The sequence below is a fragment of the Empidonax traillii genome, unplaced genomic scaffold (assembly GCF_003031625.1).
Source record: "Empidonax traillii isolate 1590-97213 ecotype Southwest subspecies unplaced genomic scaffold, ASM303162v1 scaffold27:size3997909, whole genome shotgun sequence".
Taxonomy (NCBI): domain Eukaryota; kingdom Metazoa; phylum Chordata; class Aves; order Passeriformes; family Tyrannidae; genus Empidonax; species Empidonax traillii.
In genome coordinates, this window is record NW_020955220.1 from 568,072 (window position 1) to 588,592 (window position 20,521).

Genomic DNA, 20,521 nt, shown 5'->3' on the forward strand with positions numbered 1-20,521 from the left:
AAAAAAAAAAAAAAAAAAAAAAAAAAAAAAAAAAAAAAAAAGAAAAAAAGCAAAAAAGGGTCATGTTCTATCTAAAATTCGAGGGAGAGGAAACCCCGAGAGATATGTCTACTCAGGTAGGTGCTCTCAGGGAACGGCGGGTTTCAAACTGGATGAAAAACGAGGGGTACAAGCCGGCTATTCATTTTAAACTAGAAAAAAAAAAGAAAGAAAGAAAAAGAAAAAAGCTTTTGCTTGTCGGTATGCAGATTAAATAACCAAAATCCCAGCTATTTGGAAATGGGGGGCTAGCCAAATTAACAGGCTGCAAATCTTCAGGAGAAGGCTTTATTTACTATCCCGCCCCAGCCACGTGTGGTAAACTTCTGCGGGTGCAAGGGGGCCCGATATCTCTTCTCTTTGCACTCAGAAGTCAATAGATCAGAAACCCAAATTAACTCCCAGTCTATTTTCCATACACCCAGCCACCTTTTTTTTTTTTTCTTGGTTATATTGAATTGTAGTGTTTGCAGCCTCATTAAATCCATTCCAAGACAAAAGAATAAAAGACTGGGGGGAGGGAGGGAACAGGAGAGGAGGGGGAACAGGAGAGGGAATGGGAAAAAAAAAACAGATAAAGAAAACAAATAAAGCCCTTTAACTAGATCTTCACATAAATGTCACAGTTTCTCAGCATTTACGATTTGGCTGTTTAGCATAAAAACACTTAAGGACAAGATTGAAGGCTTTCCGAGATATCTGGACAGAAGTCAAAGCTATCATTCGGAGGTAAAAAAAAAAAAAAAAAAAAAAAAAAAAAAAAAAAAGAATAAAATAGAGGGGATGTCGGAGTGGGGGCGGGAGGTGGCAGAAAACAAGTGCTCTTCCAAATAATACTAAAGAAAAGTGAATTTCATTGTAATTCATAGGCTTGTTCCAAATACCAAGAGAGAAAGAGAGAAGAATAGAAGCGCACAGATGCCCCGACGAAGGGAGAACAGCTCTGTTCCCATTGTTGTGGAGTTAAACAGTGGAAGGGAGGGTTAACCTAATCCATCAAATTGTCTGGAAATTGTGAAGAAAATTCAAAAACCATATGGTCTCCAAGCGCTCTCCTTCTCTCTGCTGCGGAGGGGCACGCTTGTTTCAGCATGGCGAACCGCAGGAGGCTGTATATGCTCCATTGTCGCTTGTCACTTCAGAGAAGAGGGCTCATTTGTCCCCAGTTTTCATGCTTTACGCTAAAAATTACAACCCCATCCATTCTCAAAGAGGAGAAAGATTTATTTAGCCTCGGAGAAAGTGGACAAAAAAAAAAAAAAAATCAACCCACAAACCAACCCTGCCTTATCTGGACACTTCTCCGCCAAGCTCTGCCACTGTACACCAGATTTGCCTTTCTCACATAAATTTTGCAAAGAATAGGGAGAAACACACGTTGCGCGACTCCAAAGGCAGGTCACGCTGCCAAGAGAAAACACATTCACTAGAGTCTTAATTTTGGCCGGAAAAAATAAAGGAAAGAGAGACAAGGGAGAAAATTTAAAAAAAAAAAAAAAAAAAAAAAAAAAAAAAAAAAAAAAAAAAAAAAAAAAAAAAAAAAAAAAAAAAAAAAAAAAAAAAAAAAAAAAAAAAAAAAAAAAAAAAAAAAAAAAAAAAAAAAAAAAAAAAAAGGAGAGAGAAAAGAAAAATAAAAGAAAAAAGAAAATAAAAGGAAGAAACGAGATGTTTTCCATCTTCCATCCTCTTATCCCCATGGCAGCTTTTGCCCAGAAGCGGGAGGCCTGGCACGCCGGGTGCAGAGCAGCTCCCCCCGCTTGTTTTGTCCAAGTCGGTGATAACTCCTTCCCCTCGCTCAGATTTTTTTTTCTTTCTATTATTTTTTCTTCCCCCCCCCCCTCCTTTCCTCTCAAATTTCGGGCTGGAAATGCCCTGCTGGCGGCGGGAGCGGCGGGGCGGGCGGGGGGTGCCGGTGGTCCTGCTCGCCCTGCCGTTCTCCCGCTGCCGCTGCGCATCCCCCGAGCCCGAGAATAGCTGCCTGCACCTATTGCCTTATCCATCTGCCGAGTTCTCCCTCTGCTAAGCTCTACCTGGCATTATCCCTAAAAAAAAAAAAAAAAAAAAAAAAAGGTCTCTCTCGTGTGTTCCTTTCCCGTCATTTTTCTCGCAGGTACTGTGCATAAAGTAACTTTAAATGCAAACGGGATGGGAGATCTCTGTGGTAGAAAAGTCTGGCGTAATCCTGGAACGGAGAGGAGTGTTTTTTCGGTCACAAAGAAGGACGTTAAAAAGTATATTAAAATGGTAAAGATTTTATTGTATCGGAAAAAGAGCTATCTGTACAATTCTAAGAGACAGTAAATAAAGCGACATTGTCCCTATCGGAACTTAAATAGCAGGCCTTTTAAAATTTGTACAATTCAAACAAAAACAAGTCTTAAATCTGTACATTTTTATTAATTTATAGTGTAATATTTAAATGTATTGATCTTGGGATTTGTCCTTTTTTATTTTCATAGCATGCAAAAATTCTAAAAAGAGTAAAAAATAATTCTAGGATTTTTTTCCATTTTCCTTTTTTTTTTTTTTTTTTGTTACCACCTTCATATCAAAAATACGAAAGGCAGCTTTTAATAAAAGCACAACAATAGCAGAAAATGGTAAAAATAGCTTTTAATTGGTAAAATGAGGCAGAAATTGCATTGGAGACAAATCTCTATGCTCTAGAAAAAAAAGTATATATTTTTCAACTTGCATTATAACCCAGCCCCAAGTTCCCCAGATTGCAGAAGAAAAAATATTTTTAAAAGGAAAAAAATTAGTTCGTGCACATTTGAAACATGCAAGGAAAGGAAAGTGGCTAATTCTTTTCTGTTGACGTTTTAAGCCTAACTTAAATCTTCTCTAAAGTGGTTCGTTTCGGAAGTCTTTGAAAACAACTGCTTTCCCAAACATCTGTTGGCAGCCGAGTTTATTCCAAGATTATGCTTCTCCCTTATGGATAAAATAATCATCATTGATAGCTATTAAAAAAAATAATAATCAAAACCTCAAAAAGAATGGGGAAGGAAAAAAAAATCCAATATATACGTTTAAATATTTATACAGAAGCCGTCCATAATTGCACCGTTCCGAAGATGTGGCAGGCGGAGGGATATCGACTCTACCCTAAATTAATCGGGATGTGTGTGTGTCTGTGGTGGGGTTCTATTGCTTATCGCTCCGACCGAGGGGAGCAGCCGCCCCGCCGCGCTGCCGGGGCCGGGATGGGGGGGCCGAGGGTGCCGGTTTGGAGCTGTCGGGATGGGGGGGGGGGGGGTTACGGGATGAGGGGGCCGCCGGCCGCCCCTCAGTCATCCACGTCGATCTCCACGTCCTCTTCCTCCTCCTCCTCCTCCTCCTCGCTGTCCCGGCGGCTGCGGGGCCGCTCCGTGGGGGGCGAGGCGGGGCGGGGCAGTGGAGGGGCACCGGGCTCCCGGGCGGCGCCGGGGGGCGGCTGCGGGGACCCGGGCCGCGCCTTGCCCCTTCCCTCGGCGCTGGGCTCCAGCTCGGCCAAGGCCACGATGTCCACGGCGGGGTTAGGGCCCAGCTTTTTGGCCGATTCCACGTCGGCCTTCATCTCCTCTAGGTCTCTCTTGAGCTTGGCGCGGCGGTTCTGGAACCAGGTGATGACCTGGGCGTTGGTGAGCCCCAGCTGCTGGGCGATCTGGTCCCGGTCCGCTGGCGACAGGTATTTTTGGTAGAGGAACCGCTTCTCCAACTCGTAGATCTGATGGTTGGTGAAGGCCGTCCGAGACTTCCGACGCTTCTTCGGCGTTTGCCGCTGCCCGAAGATCGTCATCCCGTCCCGGCCTGCCGACGAGCCGCCAGATTGCACCCGCTTTCCCCATGTCCACCCTGACCCGAGCCCCCGGCCCCCACACCCCTGCCCCGTCGATATCTGGAGGGAGTAGGGCAGAGCCGTCGCTCCTGTACCCCGAGGGCCGTGGGGAGAGGATGCCGCCGGGTACCGGCCGCCAAGGGACCCCCCCCCCCATCCCACCCCATCCGACACCCCGGGAGATGGTGGGAGGTGGGGAAAGTGAGAAGGAAAACCAGGCCGTGGGGAGGAGCGGGGCACCCACCCGCTGGAGGATCCCCCCCACTCCAAGGGGGTCTTACCTTCGGCCGCCTGCAGCACGCTGACTTCCAGCCCTTTGAAGGTCTTGCTGGCCAGCTCTTCCAGGGCGCAGAGGGGCGAGGTCTGGGAAAGCAGCGCCCGGCCGGAGAGGGGCAGCCCGGCCGGGGGGTGCTTCTCGGCAGCGGAAAGGAGGTGGGCCGTTCCGCAGAGAGTGTAACTCCTCCGCACCGAGGGCTTGTTGAGGATGTCCTCGATGCTGAAGGGGGTGAGGGGCTTGTTGGAGTTGGCCGGCGGTGGGAGGTGATCCAAGGGGCTCCGCCGCCGTTCTTCCCCCGAGGAGGGCTTGGGTTCTTCTTTGGAAGTCATGGTGGGGCCGGGCCGCGCGGGGCTGCCTTCCCCACCCGCGACGGGGATGCGCTGCCGCGGGCAGAAGTCCCCAGCGGGACCGCGGGGTGACGGCGGCGAAGACAGCGAGCAAAAGTTGAAGCCCACCTCCAACTCCGGCGGAGGAGCCCCGGGTCCTCCCGGGGAAAGCCACGTCGGGCGGCGGGCCGGGCGGGCAGGGCGGGCAGGGCGGCGGGCGGGTGCGGAGAGGAGCGGAGCCGTCGGTCCCTCGTCGAGAGGTGGTCCTGCCGTACCTCTTGTCCCGGGGTTTTGGGTCGGAGATTTCCACCCCCACTCTCTCTCTTCACTCTCTCTCTCTCTCTCTCTCTCTCTCTCCCCTCTCTTTCTCTTCCTAGCTGCTATTTTAAGAAACACCCCAAATCACAGCACTTTCCCTACTCCCCCCCCCGCGAATACCCACCCCAAAATAATATTAAAAATAAAATTTAAAAAAAAAAAAAGGAAGAAAAAGCAAAAGCAGATTTCGGCGAGGGGGAGAGCAGCCCTCGCACCGAGACCTCGGACCAGGGGGAAAGAAGCAAGAAGAGATGGGGTAATTGACTATTGCTAACAAGTTATTGTTGATTGGGAGGTAATCAATTATCTTCAATGACACTTTTCGCCCTCTCTCTCTCTCACTCCCTCTCTCGCTCGCTCTCTCGCTCTCTCTCTCTCTCTCTCTCTCTGTCCAATGCAGGCTTTTGCAAGTTCGGAGACCCATTAATTAGGAGGCGGTATGGAGGTGGAGCCCAGTTGAATTATAATGCTGAATGCACTTGTCATATTCTGGCCCTGCTATTTGTTTGGACATATATATTTTTAAATTACATTACAAACCAACCTTTATTGCATCAGGATAATACAGTATAGTGAAAAATAATAAGGGAAAACAAACCAAAACGAAAAATTTCCAACTCTCTATTTCTTTTTCTTTCCCCCGAGATTTTTTTTTTGTTTTGTTTTTCTTCCATTTCTTCCTCCTGTTAATTTCGGCTACCAGGTGATTTAAAATGTCTCTCTCCGGCTCAACGCAAAGCCGTTTTTTTTTTTTTTTTTTTTTTTTTTTTTTTTTTTTTTTTTTTTTTTTTTTTTTTTTTTTTTTCTTTAAATGAGGGGAAGAAGGGGAGAGCCTGGTTCCAGGTAAGGCAGACCTTTCCTTTCCAATAAAATCCGGAGGTTTCCGCCGAATTTGTGGTGCTCCTCTTTCCCAGTGCCCTGTGTTTTAGCGGACTGCGGGGTGCGGGACGGGAGCAGGCCCCTCCGGGAGGGTGCCGGTGCCGAGAGTGCCCGCGGAGGGGTTGCGCGGCGAGTCGCGGGCCGGGTTCGTTCCCGGGACGTCGGCGGCTTCTTGGGCTCCGTTGGTGCCGGGGATGGCGGGTGGTCCTATCCGGCGGTAGCGCGGGGGGAAGGGGCCGGGGAGGGCCGATTTCCAGCCCGAGGCCTCACGTTGCGAGCCCATCGGCGGCCCTGGAGAGGGGCGGTGGCGCGGGGCTTACTGCGTCCCCTGCTCCCGAGGGGACCCGGCCCGGCGCGGGAGGGACAGACCTGCTCCTCAGTATTTTCACCCGGGCCACCATCCCGCCTATGCCTCGCCGTTCCGCAGGGACGGAGACAAAGCCCAGAGCTGGGGGTGAGCAGCCTGGCCCCCACCTCAGGCGTGAGTACCCCTCGGTCCCCGTGGGGAGGCCGGGACGCGACCCGCGGGCCGGGCTGGGGCTGGACGGGGCGGGCGGTGGCTGGAAGGGCGGTGGGGCAGGAGGAGAGGCCGGGGCCGGATCTGGCCCCAACTTTCCCTCCTCACCTTGAGGGCCAGGGGGAGGACGGCTGGCAGCTCCCAGGCCGCTAGGTACCAAACAAGCACAAAAGAAGCAAATGGCTCCTCTCCTTAAAGCGCCCTCTTCCCATTTTTTATAGCTCTCTGGGAGTCTCTTTATGCAGTGACCTATTTTTAAAGGCCTATATTGGGTTATTCATCATATCAAATACTGCGAGGAGCTGAGGGGGGAGCCGGTTGGGGTGGGAGCGAATTACACTGATTCTAAATCGCCCAGCTTCTTTGCTTTGCTAGGTGGATTATTTGCTTCGCTTTGCTTGGGTTTTATGAAGTGATTTAAACATATTTTAACCAATTAGAGACTTTACTCCTCTCCCTTGTGTCCCCTCACATTATTTTCCAGCGTGACTTTTTATGTCAGGAATCGGGTTTTATTGAGAACTCGGACGGGGATGCTGGTGTTATAACTATAGAAATAAGATTTTAAAAAATAAAAAAGGGGGGAAACCGGAAGAAAACTGGTCTCTTTCCTGGGTCTGAGTTTGGGTGGGCTGGACACCGTATGGGATGCTCCGAGGCCCTGCCGGTTATCCTTCCCCGCCGAGCGGAGCACAGACCCGGGGCGCAACTTGCACCCCCATCTCAAGTGCAGCCCGTTCCACTCAGGGTACGGGCAAGAGCGCGCCAGACACAGCGAAACCCTGAAAACCGTTTTGCATCTCCTGTTGTCCCTCCAGCCCGCACCTCCCCTCTTTACCTACGCGGGAGGATAGGGTTTTAAATGCAGCCTGCCTTTTTTTTTTTTTTTTTTTTTTTTTTTTTTTTTTTTTTTTTTTTTTTTTTTTTTTTTTTGGCTTCCTAATAGGGGCAGAGCCCAGCGGAGGGCGGACAGCAGCCCCAGTACAGACTCTCTGGCACAGAAGGACTCCTCTTCGTTTGCCTGTCAGGGGATAGCCGGGTTCACGCTTTGCATGAGTAGCTCAGTCCGATGGTTCCAGGCCTGCCGCTTGCCCTTGTGCCCAGCATCCCCCCCGGACAGCATCTCACTGAGAAAAGGAGCGGCTGAGAGGGAAGGGCGCAGGTCCCGGCCCCCATTCCCCCGAGCCCCACGGCGCTCTGTGGCTGCCCCGACGGCCTCCGACCGGCTCCCCTGTCCTCAGTTCTCTCGGCTGCCCGGTGGCGCCTTTGGCGGATTTGGGTTCGTTTTCCCTGCACTCACTTTGCCTTTGCAACCACTGCATCTCGCTCCTCGTAAACGACTCCCTTTCTGCTCTACGAGGTGGCCGAAAAGCAGAGGAGGGGCAAGCTGGGCTGCCCCCTTCCTGGCTTAGCGGGAGAGCTCAGCATCCTCTCTCTCACCCTTCGGAATCTAATTATTTTAATTTTATTTTTGGCAGCCCTCTTGGCATCCAGGCCTGAACTAGAGACCCTCAGTGCCCCCTTCTCCCGCATGTCCCATTGCACCTCCCTGTCCTCAGAGGGCCCCGGGGAGCAAGGAGGCACAGGGGACAGCCGTGGGGCCTGCTCCAGCCACAGCCACGGAGCTTCGCATCCTGTCGGGCTCTTCTGCCTGGCCCGCCGGAAGGCAGTTGATAGTTGTGTGACCCACCTTTGAGGTCGTTTAGGGAAAAGCACCCTCATCCGATGCGCTCCAATCTGTCCACTTCCTCTGCTTCAGCCCCTCTGAGCAGGACCTGTCACTGATCTATTCCTGGCGCAGGTACGAGAAGTTTGAGTGGGATTTCATGCCGAGAGGCAGGGGGGGCAGCAGGGCTGGAAGGAACAGCGGTCCTTGGGTGTACCCGGGAATGGATGAAGGGGTCCCCTGAAACCGTCGGGGAGGTGTCACTCCTGGGCCCTGCCTTCTACTGTGGAAAAAAAAGCCAATAAAACTGCGGCCTTTCCTCCTCCATGGAGCAGAAAACTGCCGCTGAATCCGAAACTATTTGTGAGCGGGGAAACAACAAAAAAATAGCATCTTTGGAGGCGTCTCCCCTCTCGGTCCTCAGAGCCTTATTTCGGGGGGTCGGCCTGGCTGCCCTCCCCGGAACAGTCCCAGGCCAGGCGGGCAGCAGAAGGGCACTCCCGGGGCTGCCCGGCTCTGGCTGTGCGCGGCCCGCTCCTGTCCAGGAAAATGTCACAGGAATATAATTAAAGCAGGCGGCATATATCATTCAAGTGTTGATCACCAAAGTAACTGCGTACAAATGACACCTCCTTTCCCGGCATAGCTGAGCCGTGCATGGCTCCCAGCTATGTCTACCTAGTTTAAGTGGTCTAAACACGTTACTGCTCCCTGTTAGCAGAGTGGAGAGGAGCAAAACTCTGTGCCCTCGAGCTGACAGCTAGTCCTGGCACAGCATCTCGCAAGAGCCGGGAACCTAGGAAATAACTGTTATTTTTCTTTTTAAGCAACCTCCCACCAGTTTTGAGCTGCGAGTGCTGAGAGGCGGAGAGTGCCCGGTGGGACCCGCAGTGAAACCCGGAGGAGGGAGAGCCACGGCGGAGTCCGAGGTCCCTGTCCTAGTCTTCTCTACAGAAACTGCTGGCAAAATGTACCTACAGGTACCCCCTGACCACGCCGCCGCCGGGAGCTGCTCGGCGTTGCTCCCCTTGGAAAACAAACACCCCGAGCTGGGGACCCGCCGGCTCCCAGCTGTGATGGAGAGGGGGAGCTGGAGAACTGGGGGGCACTGCGGGGCCGGAGAGAAGCTCCCCGACCGATCCCATCTCCAGAGGTCGTTGTATAGCTATTGCGCGATTATTCCTCCCCTCGCAACCACCTCCCTGCGGGGGAAAAATCCTCAGTGCACCAAAAATAAATGTGACCCGAATGCCCGCATCTGGTCTGGGAGCCGGGGCCAGGGCCAGGGCGCCCGGCCCGGCTCGGCTGGAGCGCACCGGCCCCGCGAAGCCCCGGCCTTTCCCCGGCAGAAGGAGGCGGAGAAGCCGCCGTTCCCTCAGAGGGCTTCGGCGTGGGGGCAGGACCTGCGCGGGACAGAACAGAGACTAAACCCGCTGCTTCAGGAACCCCATTAGAAGCGGGATGCGGGGAGCAGCCCCACCCGGGCGGGCTGGCAGCTCGGTGCCCGGCTCCTCGACGTTCCTTGGGAATTTTTCGTTTGCAAACGAACTCCCTGGGAGACTCAGCGGAGCCAAGACCAGCGGAGCTGCAGGCTCCGTCTACCTTTTGTCCACCCCTGGGGCCGATTTGTTTTCCCCCCCAAGGGCCTCGCATAGAGTAGCTGGCACGGCGGTGCTCGCACCGCTCTTGCCTCCGCGCCACGGGACCCGGGGAGGGGAGGGAGCTTGAACTAGACCCTGGGTCGGTGTAAGCGGGGATGCTCTCGGGCGGGCGCAAGGGAAATAAGGGAGACCGTCTTCCCCACAGGACGTTTTAAATCACAAATCGAAAGTAACGCCCAGTTCATCGCCCTACATGGGACCCCAGGGAGCATTTCCCACAGCAGGGGAGAAAAACGGGGGTGCCCCCATTTTAAATGTCGTGGGCTAGCACGTCCCTCTCCTCTCAGCACGGTCGGGGAACCCTCTTGAGCCACTGCTTCTGATGGATTTTAGGGGTTCCCCGGGGTTTGTTTGGGCTAGAGCGGCAGTCTGTGCAGATGGTGCCCCAGCCAGACCCCCGGTTTCCTCCCGGGGACAGGGTCCTCCTGCAGCCGCTCCACGGGTTCCCTCGCGGGAACGGTCAAAAGGAGCATCTGAAGGTATTTAATCTTTTAAATTCCAGTATTTTATTTTCTAGTCCAAGAAATACAACTGGAGGCAGACTCCCTGGGAAGAACAGGCAGGACGTGCCCGTCTCAGCTCTAGACAAGGAGAAAACTTGATTTTTATTATTTTATTTTTTAAAAAAACTCCCTAAATACTCCAATAAATGCAATTCGCAGGACCCCTCTGAATGGCAGAGAGGTGTGAGGGAGCCGGTCGAGGGCATTTCAGGCCTTCTGGTCGTGTCAGGGTCAGGGTGACAGAGATTTAGCAGTTCTTGGGCTCTCCCTGCTCCGTCCCCGTTCCGGGAGAGGCAAGGTCGGGCCGTGGGACAAGTGGGGAAGACTCGTCGAAGGGGATCAGCGCACCCCTGACGCTCCGTTCAGAGCCTGTCTGTCCCCTGGATCACTTTTATTTTCGGGGGGAGCTGCCACCACCTTCTCTCCAGCCCTCCTTAGTTCCAGGGAAGAGGCTGGAGGGGGAGGAAGCTGAAGGGGTCCGTGGCCGCGGAGCTCACCCTGAGACCGCGGGGATGGGCGTTGGGAAGGCGGGGGCAGACAGTGCCCGGCCCGTGCAGCTGCGTCCGGAGGCAGTTTCATTGTCACCTCTGGGCCCTGCGGGGCTGGTCTGGGGGTGTTAAGACCTGAGGTAATGCCCACATCGTCCCGGTTCCCTTGCTTCCCCCGGAAGAGGATCGAAGGAGGGTCTGCCCGCAAGATGCCCCCCTGCTCCGTAAGTGTGCTGCGGACTCGGGGCTCTGCAAAACTTTGTCTGGGGAGGGGGGGACACACACACGACACAGCCACCCAGGGCTGTGACAGCCGAGCCGCACTGGTTCCTCCGAGACCTGTAATATCTCTGCCGCTCCCGGCACGCGTGAATAATTCACCAGGCTGCCAAATGCAAGTAACATTTGTGGCAGCTATGAAGGAGCCGGGGAGGCGAGGGCTCATTTTTGGGGGGCAGGAGGAGGTGTGGGGAATCAATTGAAACTTAATAAAGGGAGTGGGGGGGGAGAATGGCGGAAATAAGGCAGGCAACTTCTTCTAATAACAACTTGGTTTTAATAATTCAGGAGCAGTCATTGGATTATAGCGCAATATCCGAAGTACACATTGCCGGCACAGTGCGGGTGGATAATGTAATCGGAGCTCATTTTGCCTTCCAATAAATTACAGCAGCAAAAGTTTCCTGTTAAAGCAGTTATTTGTATTTCTTTTTTTGAAGGTGATCCCCCTTCCAACAACTGCAGTGAGAAAATTAATTAAAAACTAATATTTCCATCCTTTGCAAAAGCAGCCTCAAAATGCAGAGCAATATTTTGACTGTGATTTCTTCCAACTCTGAGTGCTGTGAGGCTGCTCCTCCCTACTTCTCACTTCTTTCTTTCAGTTCACCTGGTTTCTCATTCCTCCTTTTTTTCACCCTACCCCGTTTGGCCTCACAGGAGTTCTCTAAGCTAAGCCAAGTGCTGCTGGAAAGAAAACTCTCCCTAAAACACATCTCTGTGTTAGACTCGCTGTGTTTGTTCCCCTTGTCCCTCTCAGGTCCTGTTTTGAAGGGGTACCAGCTAGAGGTTGGGTCAAACAGCAGTTCACTTGTCTCTCGGTTCATACACGAGGTGAGTTTGCAGGGCTTCAGATAACTCTTGCTCTTTTCATTTCAGACTGCAACACCATTTAGCAGAAGACTCATCCCCCCAGACCCAGCAGTTTTCTTCTTTATTCCCCTGTTTCTCACACGGGGAAAGTGTGGCTATACTCTTGCCATCTTCTGGCCTCCATCCCCAGCAGGGGTTCACAAGATGATTCTCAAACTCCCCCAGCCTCTGCTGCTGGACACAGGGATCATAGTACTTCTCTCCAGTGCCAAGCTGTTTTCTTGTCCCTTTACAAGACCTACCTTGAAAAGGGACCTTTCCCCAATAGCTTGGCCATGGCCAGCAGACACTACTGATGAGACACTTTACACCAATGTTTGCTTTATTCTGCTTTCCCGCCCAAGAACCTTAGACACATTCCTCAGATGGTCTTGTATCAGTCATGGTTCTTTCTATGGGTACATCTAGAATCCTGTAATGGTGTCTGGCATTTCCCATGCTGCATAATAGCTGCTGTCAGCTTACAGCGTTTCTGTACTGATCATTGTCAGATCAGGCTGTCTCCCTGTCTCCAGTGCTGCATGGCGGTACGATGGAGAGAGAGAGAGAGAGAGAGAGAGAGAGAAAACAGCTTCCTGCAGGAGTTTGGAGTGAAAAAAATTTTTTCTTGATAGGCATTTTCATAATTCCCACTCTTCAGGAAATGATTCAGACTCTGAACTCTGAGATTTAATATCACTACAAATATGTCACATCTTTAGTGATTCCACTTCTGAGCAGCATCCTGGGGTCCTGTCCACATCCCTTCTCTTTTTTTCAGTTCATGATGTCTTGTGGCACCAAATTCCCATGTCCTCCTGCCTGGCACCGAGAAGTCTTTCTCAACTGATGTATGAACATTTGTCTACTTGTCTGGGTTTTTTTTGTTTTGTTTTGTTTTGTTTTGTTTGTTTGTTTGTTTTTTTTTTTTTCTGGGCACTGAGTAAAGCCTGTGTACAGAATAGTATCAAGTTTTCTTCCATTTTTCTGCTTGAAATCTCCTTGGGGTCTGCTTAGCTCTGCTGCTTTTTACGGATGTGGAAAGCAAGTCTTCACTAATGCCAAATACGCAGCAACATGTGAGTCTGGATTCTGCTTGCATGGAGAAAAAACAGTTAGGTTCTCTGCATCTGACATGGTTAGTATTACAGCTTAATGAGGACCTATCAGTGTTCCTCAGTAAGAGCTGAGGGGGTGAGCAAGACCAAGGAAGCAAGGTATTAAGGCTACAGACAGAAATAACGTGGTCTGGGGTGCACAGATGGGGCTGGTTGGCTGTTTTGGGCATCCCTCACGCTTGGGAGAGACTGGAAGTGGTAGGGCTGTAGGGGTCCCCTGCAGAGGAGCTGCCACTACAGGTAGGGCACCAAGGGCAGCCATGTCCACTATCAGGTCCTTCACTCCTCAGCCAGGGGGTGCGAAAGGGGGTTCCGTCACTGCAGAGATGGGAGGGCAGCTGTGGAGGTCTAGTTTGGTCTGTCCCAAAGCACAGGATAACTGTTTAGGAGCAGCCCCTCTCCCTCACTTTAAATCCTGTGATTTTCTGCTTTGAAAGCTGTGAATCTGCTCCTTCTGTTTCTTTCAATTTCAGAGAAGAAATGAGTGTTAAAAGTCTCTTGTACACTGTTAACCTATTGCCAAACTCCAGATGGTCCTTTATCACAGCTAAAGGAGTGTCCGTGAGTCTTGGATACAAGGCCTCCAAAGATAGGACAGAAAAACAATTCTAATTTCCCAAGGTTAAATAAACACTTGTTGACTGGTGCTGTGAGGTAAAAATTATAGAAGATTTGATTTTTTTTTTTGAGAAGCATACAGATCCTTTAATGATGACCTCATCACACACAGGGAATGTAGGCAGAGAGTAAGGAGGAGTGTAGTTCAGCATTGGGAGAAGGATCACCCATGCACCCCATGGCTATGAAGCAGTTGCAATGCTGTGGCTACACCAGGGCTGCTCTTCTTTTTGGACTTTGTCCTTTTGCCCTGTGCATGTGTGTAATCTGCAAACTCACCAGCTCAGCCTAGCAGAGCTGGGCACGTTGTGCTGCACGAACATGACCTTTTGCTCTGAGGATGGCAACAGCTTTGTGCTGGCAGCAGAACAACATACCTAGTACAAATAGAATGATTCTGATAATAAATCATCATCCATAATAAGAAGACATCGTTAATAATAAGTCATCCAGGGGCCTCCTGAGACCAGTGTACAACTTACTGTAAAAATAGATAGGAAACATGGTGTGATCATTACAAGCAAGATAACAAATAAAAGAGAAAATGACTTTTATAGGCATTTAGCTCTTCTTTCCTTCCCCCAGCTTCCATCCAGTTCTCTTCAGTCAAGATATCTATGATTTTAGTTTTGTCACAAACTCAGACTAGATTTTTGCAGATGCAGAGCCCTGGGTTTACTGTACCTGTGGGCTGGTCAGATCACTACCTGCAAAGGAACTGCCTGGAAAAAATCCCTTCTTTTTGCCCCCCTCTGCTCACTGTGTGATATCTTAGTTATCCCAGTTTCTCCAAAAGTGGGGGATACAGGCAAGTGCTCCCTGGTTATGACATACAGAAGTCAGCTGAGGCCTTGTCCAGAGATGTCAGTTCTTTCTGTACCCTCTGAGTTGGCAGGATTTGTTGCCCAGCTCCCATGGCTTTGTTTCCAGTCAGATGATGGGGTAACTGGACTTCATAAACCAGAGGATAGTGAGGGGTAAACACATGGCAAAATTCGAGCTTTGAAATGAATGAATGTTTACATCTAGAACTCACCAGTCCTGACGATATTTTCACATATAAACTGACTGGCATCAAAAGAGTTGCGAAAATTGCTCCCTGCCCAGAAGCAAAAGGAATCTCACACATTTGTTTAAGGACAAATTTGCAAGTCGTGCCTTGTACTGTTCTGTCAGCTCTGATCTGCTTGGGATATCAGTGTTGCTTCCTTGCAGCAGAGGGGAAAGAGGTTAGGGCTGTTCAGATTTTTCTTGATCTCTCCCCTTGTTCGCATTTGCCAGGCAAACAATAGCAGATGTTATATAGTCAGTTCAGTTTGCTACTAGTCCCATTATGTTCTATTTATGTTTCACTTTATTGGCTTTTTCTTTTTTTTATTTTCCTATTATTGTTTCACTCTGGGGGAGGCAGAGGATATAATATATTCATCTTTATTATACAAAATCTGTGTGAAGCATTTAATAAAATGCTGTTTCCACACAGCTAGGAATATTACTGTTAGCTATTCTTAAGTTAATGCTCCTATTAAAAAATGTTTGATGGCTGCAGTGACTGTAACTTGTGTGGACAAAAAGCACACACACCACTAAATAAGGCACTGATAGCAATTCAGAGATTTCCTGATGCCTTGTGGAAAACTTCTGTTTAGCCAGATTTCTGCTTACTTAGCATATTTCCAGCATTGTTCTTCCCTGGTTTTATTATTTGTTATATTTGAAAGGAAAATAAGTTTTCTCCTTTTCTCCTCAAAACTTTCCCCTGATATCGGAGAGATTACATGTGGCCCCCATCCACAGGTGTCTTTCCCATGCAGGAGTTTTGGCAGAGGTAGGTGTAAAGGTAATTAGGGCAGGACACTGATGGGAACAGTCACTGTTATTGTCTGAACCCGGACCAGCCTGTGCCAAGCCCAAGATATTCTCCTGCCTCAAAGCTGCTGATTCAGACCCAGAAATGCCTTCAAAAGGTAAGCCAGGCTCATTACACTTTACAAGCTGGTGGAAAGGGGCAGAGAGTCTGTGCTTGCTCATGGACGTGGAACAAGGCAGCATTTGAGACCTCTGTGTCACAGCACCTGGATGTGCCAGGAATGGGACCGGTTCTCTGTGGGCCAGGGGCACAGGAGGTGGTGCTGCTTCTGCGAGTACTCAGGGGATCACACAAAACAGTGGTGAAAAGTCAGTGTTACTGCATCAGGTGAGAGGAGATGAGCAATGCAAAAGAATCTGTTCCTGAGAAACAGAAACTATTTTCAGAAAGAGCTCTCAGAAAGGTCTTTCTCTAGTTGATAACTTCCCAGAAAAGACTCAGGCTCCACACCCAAGACAACACTGACTCAGAGAGTTTGGTTTTAGACCCAGAGCTCACTCAAACACACAGCTTAACATGACGTGTCTCTCCAGCACAGGCAGGGGTTTGACATGCACATCTAGGTTTGTGAACCCTCTCAGAATCAGATGCTGTATCCCTGCACACCTCCTTAGGAGAGCAACAAGGCAGTTCAGTGATGTGAGTGCTACGTTGCAGGAGTGTTAATGGCAGTCAGCCTGGCACAGATCTATACAGTCACTGGATACAAGCGGCTGAGGAAGGCCAGGTAGGGTTTAGTGAAGGTCTGCCTAGCCCGGTATCCTGACTCTACTGCTTGGTGATGATGGTCATCCTGAAAGAGCAAAGGACCCAACTGTATTATATACAATTATGTATATTATTAACACTATAGTATTACATTATATTATTATAATACAACCATTAGCAAGTACATGGCATGCTTCCCAGGGATTCTTTCCCAGCCCCTGGCAGTTTGTGGTTCAGAGAGTCCTGAGCCAGAAGTGATACCTTTTTGTTTTATAGCCCCAGATAGATTGTTCTTCCATGGATGTGTCTAAACACTTGTTCAACCCATATAATCTTTTGGTATCCACGATATTCTGGGGCAATGGGTTTCATGGCTGATCTACAGCTATGCAGATAAGATCCTCCTTTCATTTGTTATGAATCTACCACTTGATAACTCCACATCCGCTTGCACTTGTTCAGGAAGAGGTGACACACAGTTAATCCCTGCTCACCCACTCCTCAGCCTGTCTGACAGCACAGCTGTCCCTTGGTAGGACCTGTCAGCCTGCATGAGCTGACTGTGGGAGAGGTGAATCTCCTATTATTCAGGACTGAGTAGTCTACAGAGAAGACCAAGGAAAATCAAGATACACCTCAGAGAGAGGATGAAATTCATGGTGTGGTGGGCACTGGGGAGGCTTGTGGTTGAACAAACACCTGAGGAAGGTGTTGGGCCATCAGGATGAGTTGGGGAAAGATTCCTGGCTGATGCGTGGCATTGCTGATGTACGATGCAAGACGGTTGCCAACACGAAGGTTTGGCTACTGGGGCTGCAGCAGTGAAGCAGAAACAGTGGGGCAGGGAGCTTATCCCAGTCAGCCAAAATCTCCAGAGCTTCCTGAGGAGTCAGCAAGAAGCAGACCAGGAACTCTGGGCTTACGTATCCTCTCTTGGGATGAACCTAAACTGGGCATCGGTGCATTGAACAAAGATGGAGAGCATCCATTGGCAGCACCCGAGACAGCACTGTTTAGGTGAAAGACTGTCCTCAGCCTGACCCCATCATGTGCTCCAACGCTCTGGGTTCGTTACTTTGCCCACCCACATTTTGGTGCCTTTGTGTAACCCATGTTCACAGGTCTGGGAGCAGTTTGCAGATGTAAAATGAAACACCCAAGGGACTTTTTGGCCCTGTTATGAAATTACCATGCCTTGGGAATGATAAGAATTGTATCAGAAGTGTAAGGACAGGTGTACTCGGCCTCCACAAGGATCTTCTCTGGACATGGCACTGTCTCTTGGATAGGTAAAGGAGGTGGGGGAGGACATACTTGCTGTCACAGCAGTCGTTTCGTGACATTGCATTCTCTAGACCAGAGCACCTATGAGACAGTTTGGTAAGCTCGAGAAACTGGAAATGTTTTACAAAAGCACCATAAACATCTGCTGAGAGGTACCTGGGAACGTGACTGTAAGAGAGAATGAGGAGGTGCACAGGGGAGGGAGAGCAGGTCTTTAAAACATGTTAAAGCCACCAGGTATGTGGGGGTGATGTGAAAGGCTCAGTGGCACTGTTGGGGGCACCAACCCTGTCAGGCTGAGGAGGAAGCCGCTGGGGAGACTTCCTGAGGCAGTGTGATAAGAGGGAGGAAAGACCCAGATTTGCTTGAAATACTTGATTTTGACTGCAGAAGGCTGCCTGCCATCTCCCTGCTGCCTTGCTGGGATGCATTTCTGTCTCAGTCATACCTCATGCAACTTTTGTACTGCTGAATGGTGCCACTGATGGGCAAGGATCAAAAATGTCCTTGATGGAGATGTCACCCTCTAAACAGTCCTTTAGGACTTAAGCCCTAGCCCATTGCCCTGCTGAGCAGACTCCTCAGGTCACCCAATCTTATTGTTTCACTGGATTTTTGTAAGTTTTTAATGTTTCACTCAAAACCTTGGGGTCAATTCAACTTGCAGATGGGGGTTTTGTCACCTGAGATTTGTGGTGACAGATATACCCTTGAAGATGTGTGGATGTTATGGACAAACCACACAGGGCAAGGGACAAAGATAAGCCACCCTTTTTTTCATTGGTTTAAACATCCTCTGATGATTTTGAACCTTCTTCCCAGTTTTTTTGGCTGCTTGGTGTTGACAGCACAGAAACGAAGCACGGTTTCCTGCCAACATCCACAGTTCTAGTGATTTTCCCAAATCCCTCAGTCTCCAGAAGCCACTAAACAAAATCACTTTCTTCCCTGCGACCTCCCATTACAGTTCCTGATCTGATGATCTGCAGTTCTGTAATGCATGGCTCCCCAGGCTGCATCCCAAGGGGCACCTTCCAAACCCCATCTGTTCGCAGAGCACCTCACAAATGAACTGTGGGTTCAGCTGCCTCTTGCTGTATCTGCTCCCACGGTACTTCAGTCTTCCAGGTTCAGTGGCAGAAGGTGAGTGGCACGGGGAAATATTACCTCTGCTGGTCTGATTAACCTCTCTCAGTATAAACCTATATTTTAGAGAAAAGGGTAAAGCTGTATTTCAAGTGTTCCTTGCTGATAAAGAGTAAAGTATACATGCATTTCTGGAGGCAGAAATGTAGTGCAGATGTTTTACCCCACCGTGTAGGTCTGGTAGAGCTAGCAAAACCCATGCATTTATCCAGCCCTTCATCCTGTAATGATAAATCAGTTGTACTGGGATTTGTGGAAAGTAGAGCACTATCCCCAGCAAGTGAGCATTGATCTGCTATTGCTTTAGGTAGTAAGGACCCTGATATACAAAGGTGATGATACTGGTTTTTCTTTTGCCTGCTCTTTTGCCTGCTCTTGATTATCTTGAAGGCTGTTATGTTAAAAACTTCTCCTCACTGTAATCTCCCAGTTCAGTTTCCCGTAACAAGCAGTGGATGATCTTTCTCAATCACCTACCTCCTTATATCCCAGACTTAAACTGCACTCCTGAAATAGCCCAACTGATGCGTCTCTACACTATTGTATTCCTTTCCATCAGTTCAAAACCTGCCCAGAAATGAGTGTCAAATCTCCCTTGTGGGCCCTGGGGTAGAAGCTGCCTCAGCCCTATCCATATTGCCCTGCTGATGTGGGTCCTACGAGGGGAGGACATCTTTCCACCGCAGGGCTCATCCTTCCCCTGGATCCTGAGCTATGATGCCCTGGGTTCCCCCACAGAGTACAGTCAGGTGGGATTTGCAGATCCACATGTCCAAGCCCCAGTGGCACCTGAGCTCAGAGAAGGGATGTTGCTCTGGCTGTGGGGCCATGAAGAGCAAGAGTCATGGCAGTGGGGGGCAGTCCCCATCCCATCCAGAAACAACTCTGTGGGGTGTGGAGACAGATGAGAATACTGGGCAGAGTGTCATGATTAGGCAGAGCATCCCAGGCAGTCCCTTACTGTGGCACCACTGCATGGGAAAAGGTCCTTCTCTATCCCACAAAACTTCTCTCCCCTTCCCAGCAAACCCCTTTCCTTTTCCCTCCCTGTTGGAGGGTTGGGCCAATGTGCATTTGTTGAGCCCTGGCTGCTTGCTGTCTCTCCCACCATTTGCTCCAGGAACAGCCCACGGCACCACGCTCTACTGTCTGTCTCCACGTCTTTTTAGTCCTGTTTCCCTGGTTTCGCATGGCAGCGGCCCATGTTTGCCTGTGCAAAACCTTCCTCTGGATTGCTGGCAGCCGTGCTTCCAAACCCAGCTTGCCGTTTTCCCCAGAGTGGCGGGATTGATTGGCTCCAGCCGGAATGGGCATGGCTCTCCGCTGCTTGGACCGAAATGCAACCATCTGTTACACCTCTAGTTAAAAGTACATAAAGTTGAGCATTTGTGTGTAGACAATTCCACCCCTGATACGCTTTCCACCACACATCCTTCTCACGCTTTGGCAGGATCTTGCACCGCGATGGGCCCAGTACAGGCAAAACCAGCACTTCAGCTCTGCTGGAGCCAAGCAGTGTGGAGACAGTGGGGGCATAAATCAGCTTTCCCTTCTTTTGCTGTAGCAGGTCACTGTCAATTTTGCAGTGCGCTGTGCCCCAGGCTTCTCCCTGGCCGGGGCTTTCCTGCTACATGCTCTGCACTGGGCTGAAGCCTTCCCTGTGCTGGTGGCCAGGCTGCCTCGTGCCTGCTGTGCTACTGGTGACAGTGGAAATGGCAGTGCATCCCTGTGTCTCCTTAGTCAGGTGTTCCCATCGAGTGAAGGTGCTGATGATGAAAAGGCAGCAGAGACATGGGAAGGCAGGAACAGCACACGAGGGAGCCCAGAGCGGGGGAGGTGAACATGGCAGATGCATTGCCTGCCTAGCCCTGCACCTGCAAAGGCCTGGACAGCACACCTGCCTGCTCCCTGCCCTGTGCTGCCAGACTGGCCTCGCTCTGCCCATTCCCTGTAAATGTCCCTGATCAGCTTTGCTGGAAGGGGAAGACAGGGAGCGGAATGGAAACACTGCTGAGCCACTGCGTTGTCCCTGAAAATGTTGAGCACAGCAAGGCACTGCTACGGCTATAAGGAGGTTTACATGGGCAATAGAATTCTGGCTTCCCTGTTGTTGCTTCAGACAGACACTGCTGTGGGAGACAGCTGTTTGCCA

General features: G+C 50.2%; 1 protein-coding gene across 1 annotated transcript; it reads right to left on the reverse strand.

Annotated features, from left to right (window-relative positions):
- Positions 1-3,328: 3,328 nt before the first annotated feature.
- LBX1 (ladybird homeobox 1) lies at positions 3,329-4,465 on the reverse strand. Its single transcript, XM_027909676.1, has 2 exons — positions 4,141-4,465; positions 3,329-3,831 (listed from the first exon to the last, which is right to left on the reverse strand). Exons 1-2 carry the CDS (start codon positions 4,463-4,465, stop codon positions 3,329-3,331), a joined length of 828 nt encoding a protein of 275 aa, XP_027765477.1.
- Between the last annotated feature and the right edge of the window lie 16,056 nt (positions 4,466-20,521).

Excerpts from the sequence above, each read along its gene's own strand:
- LBX1 (XM_027909676.1), bottom strand. The coding sequence starts at position 4,465 with ATGACTTCCAAAGAAGAACCCAAGCCCTCCTCGGGGGAAGAACGGCGG. Across the intron at positions 3,832-4,140 it reads CGTGCTGCAGGCGGCCGAAG|GCCGGGACGGGATGACGATC; the intron begins GTAAGACCCCCT and ends GCTCGTCGGCAG.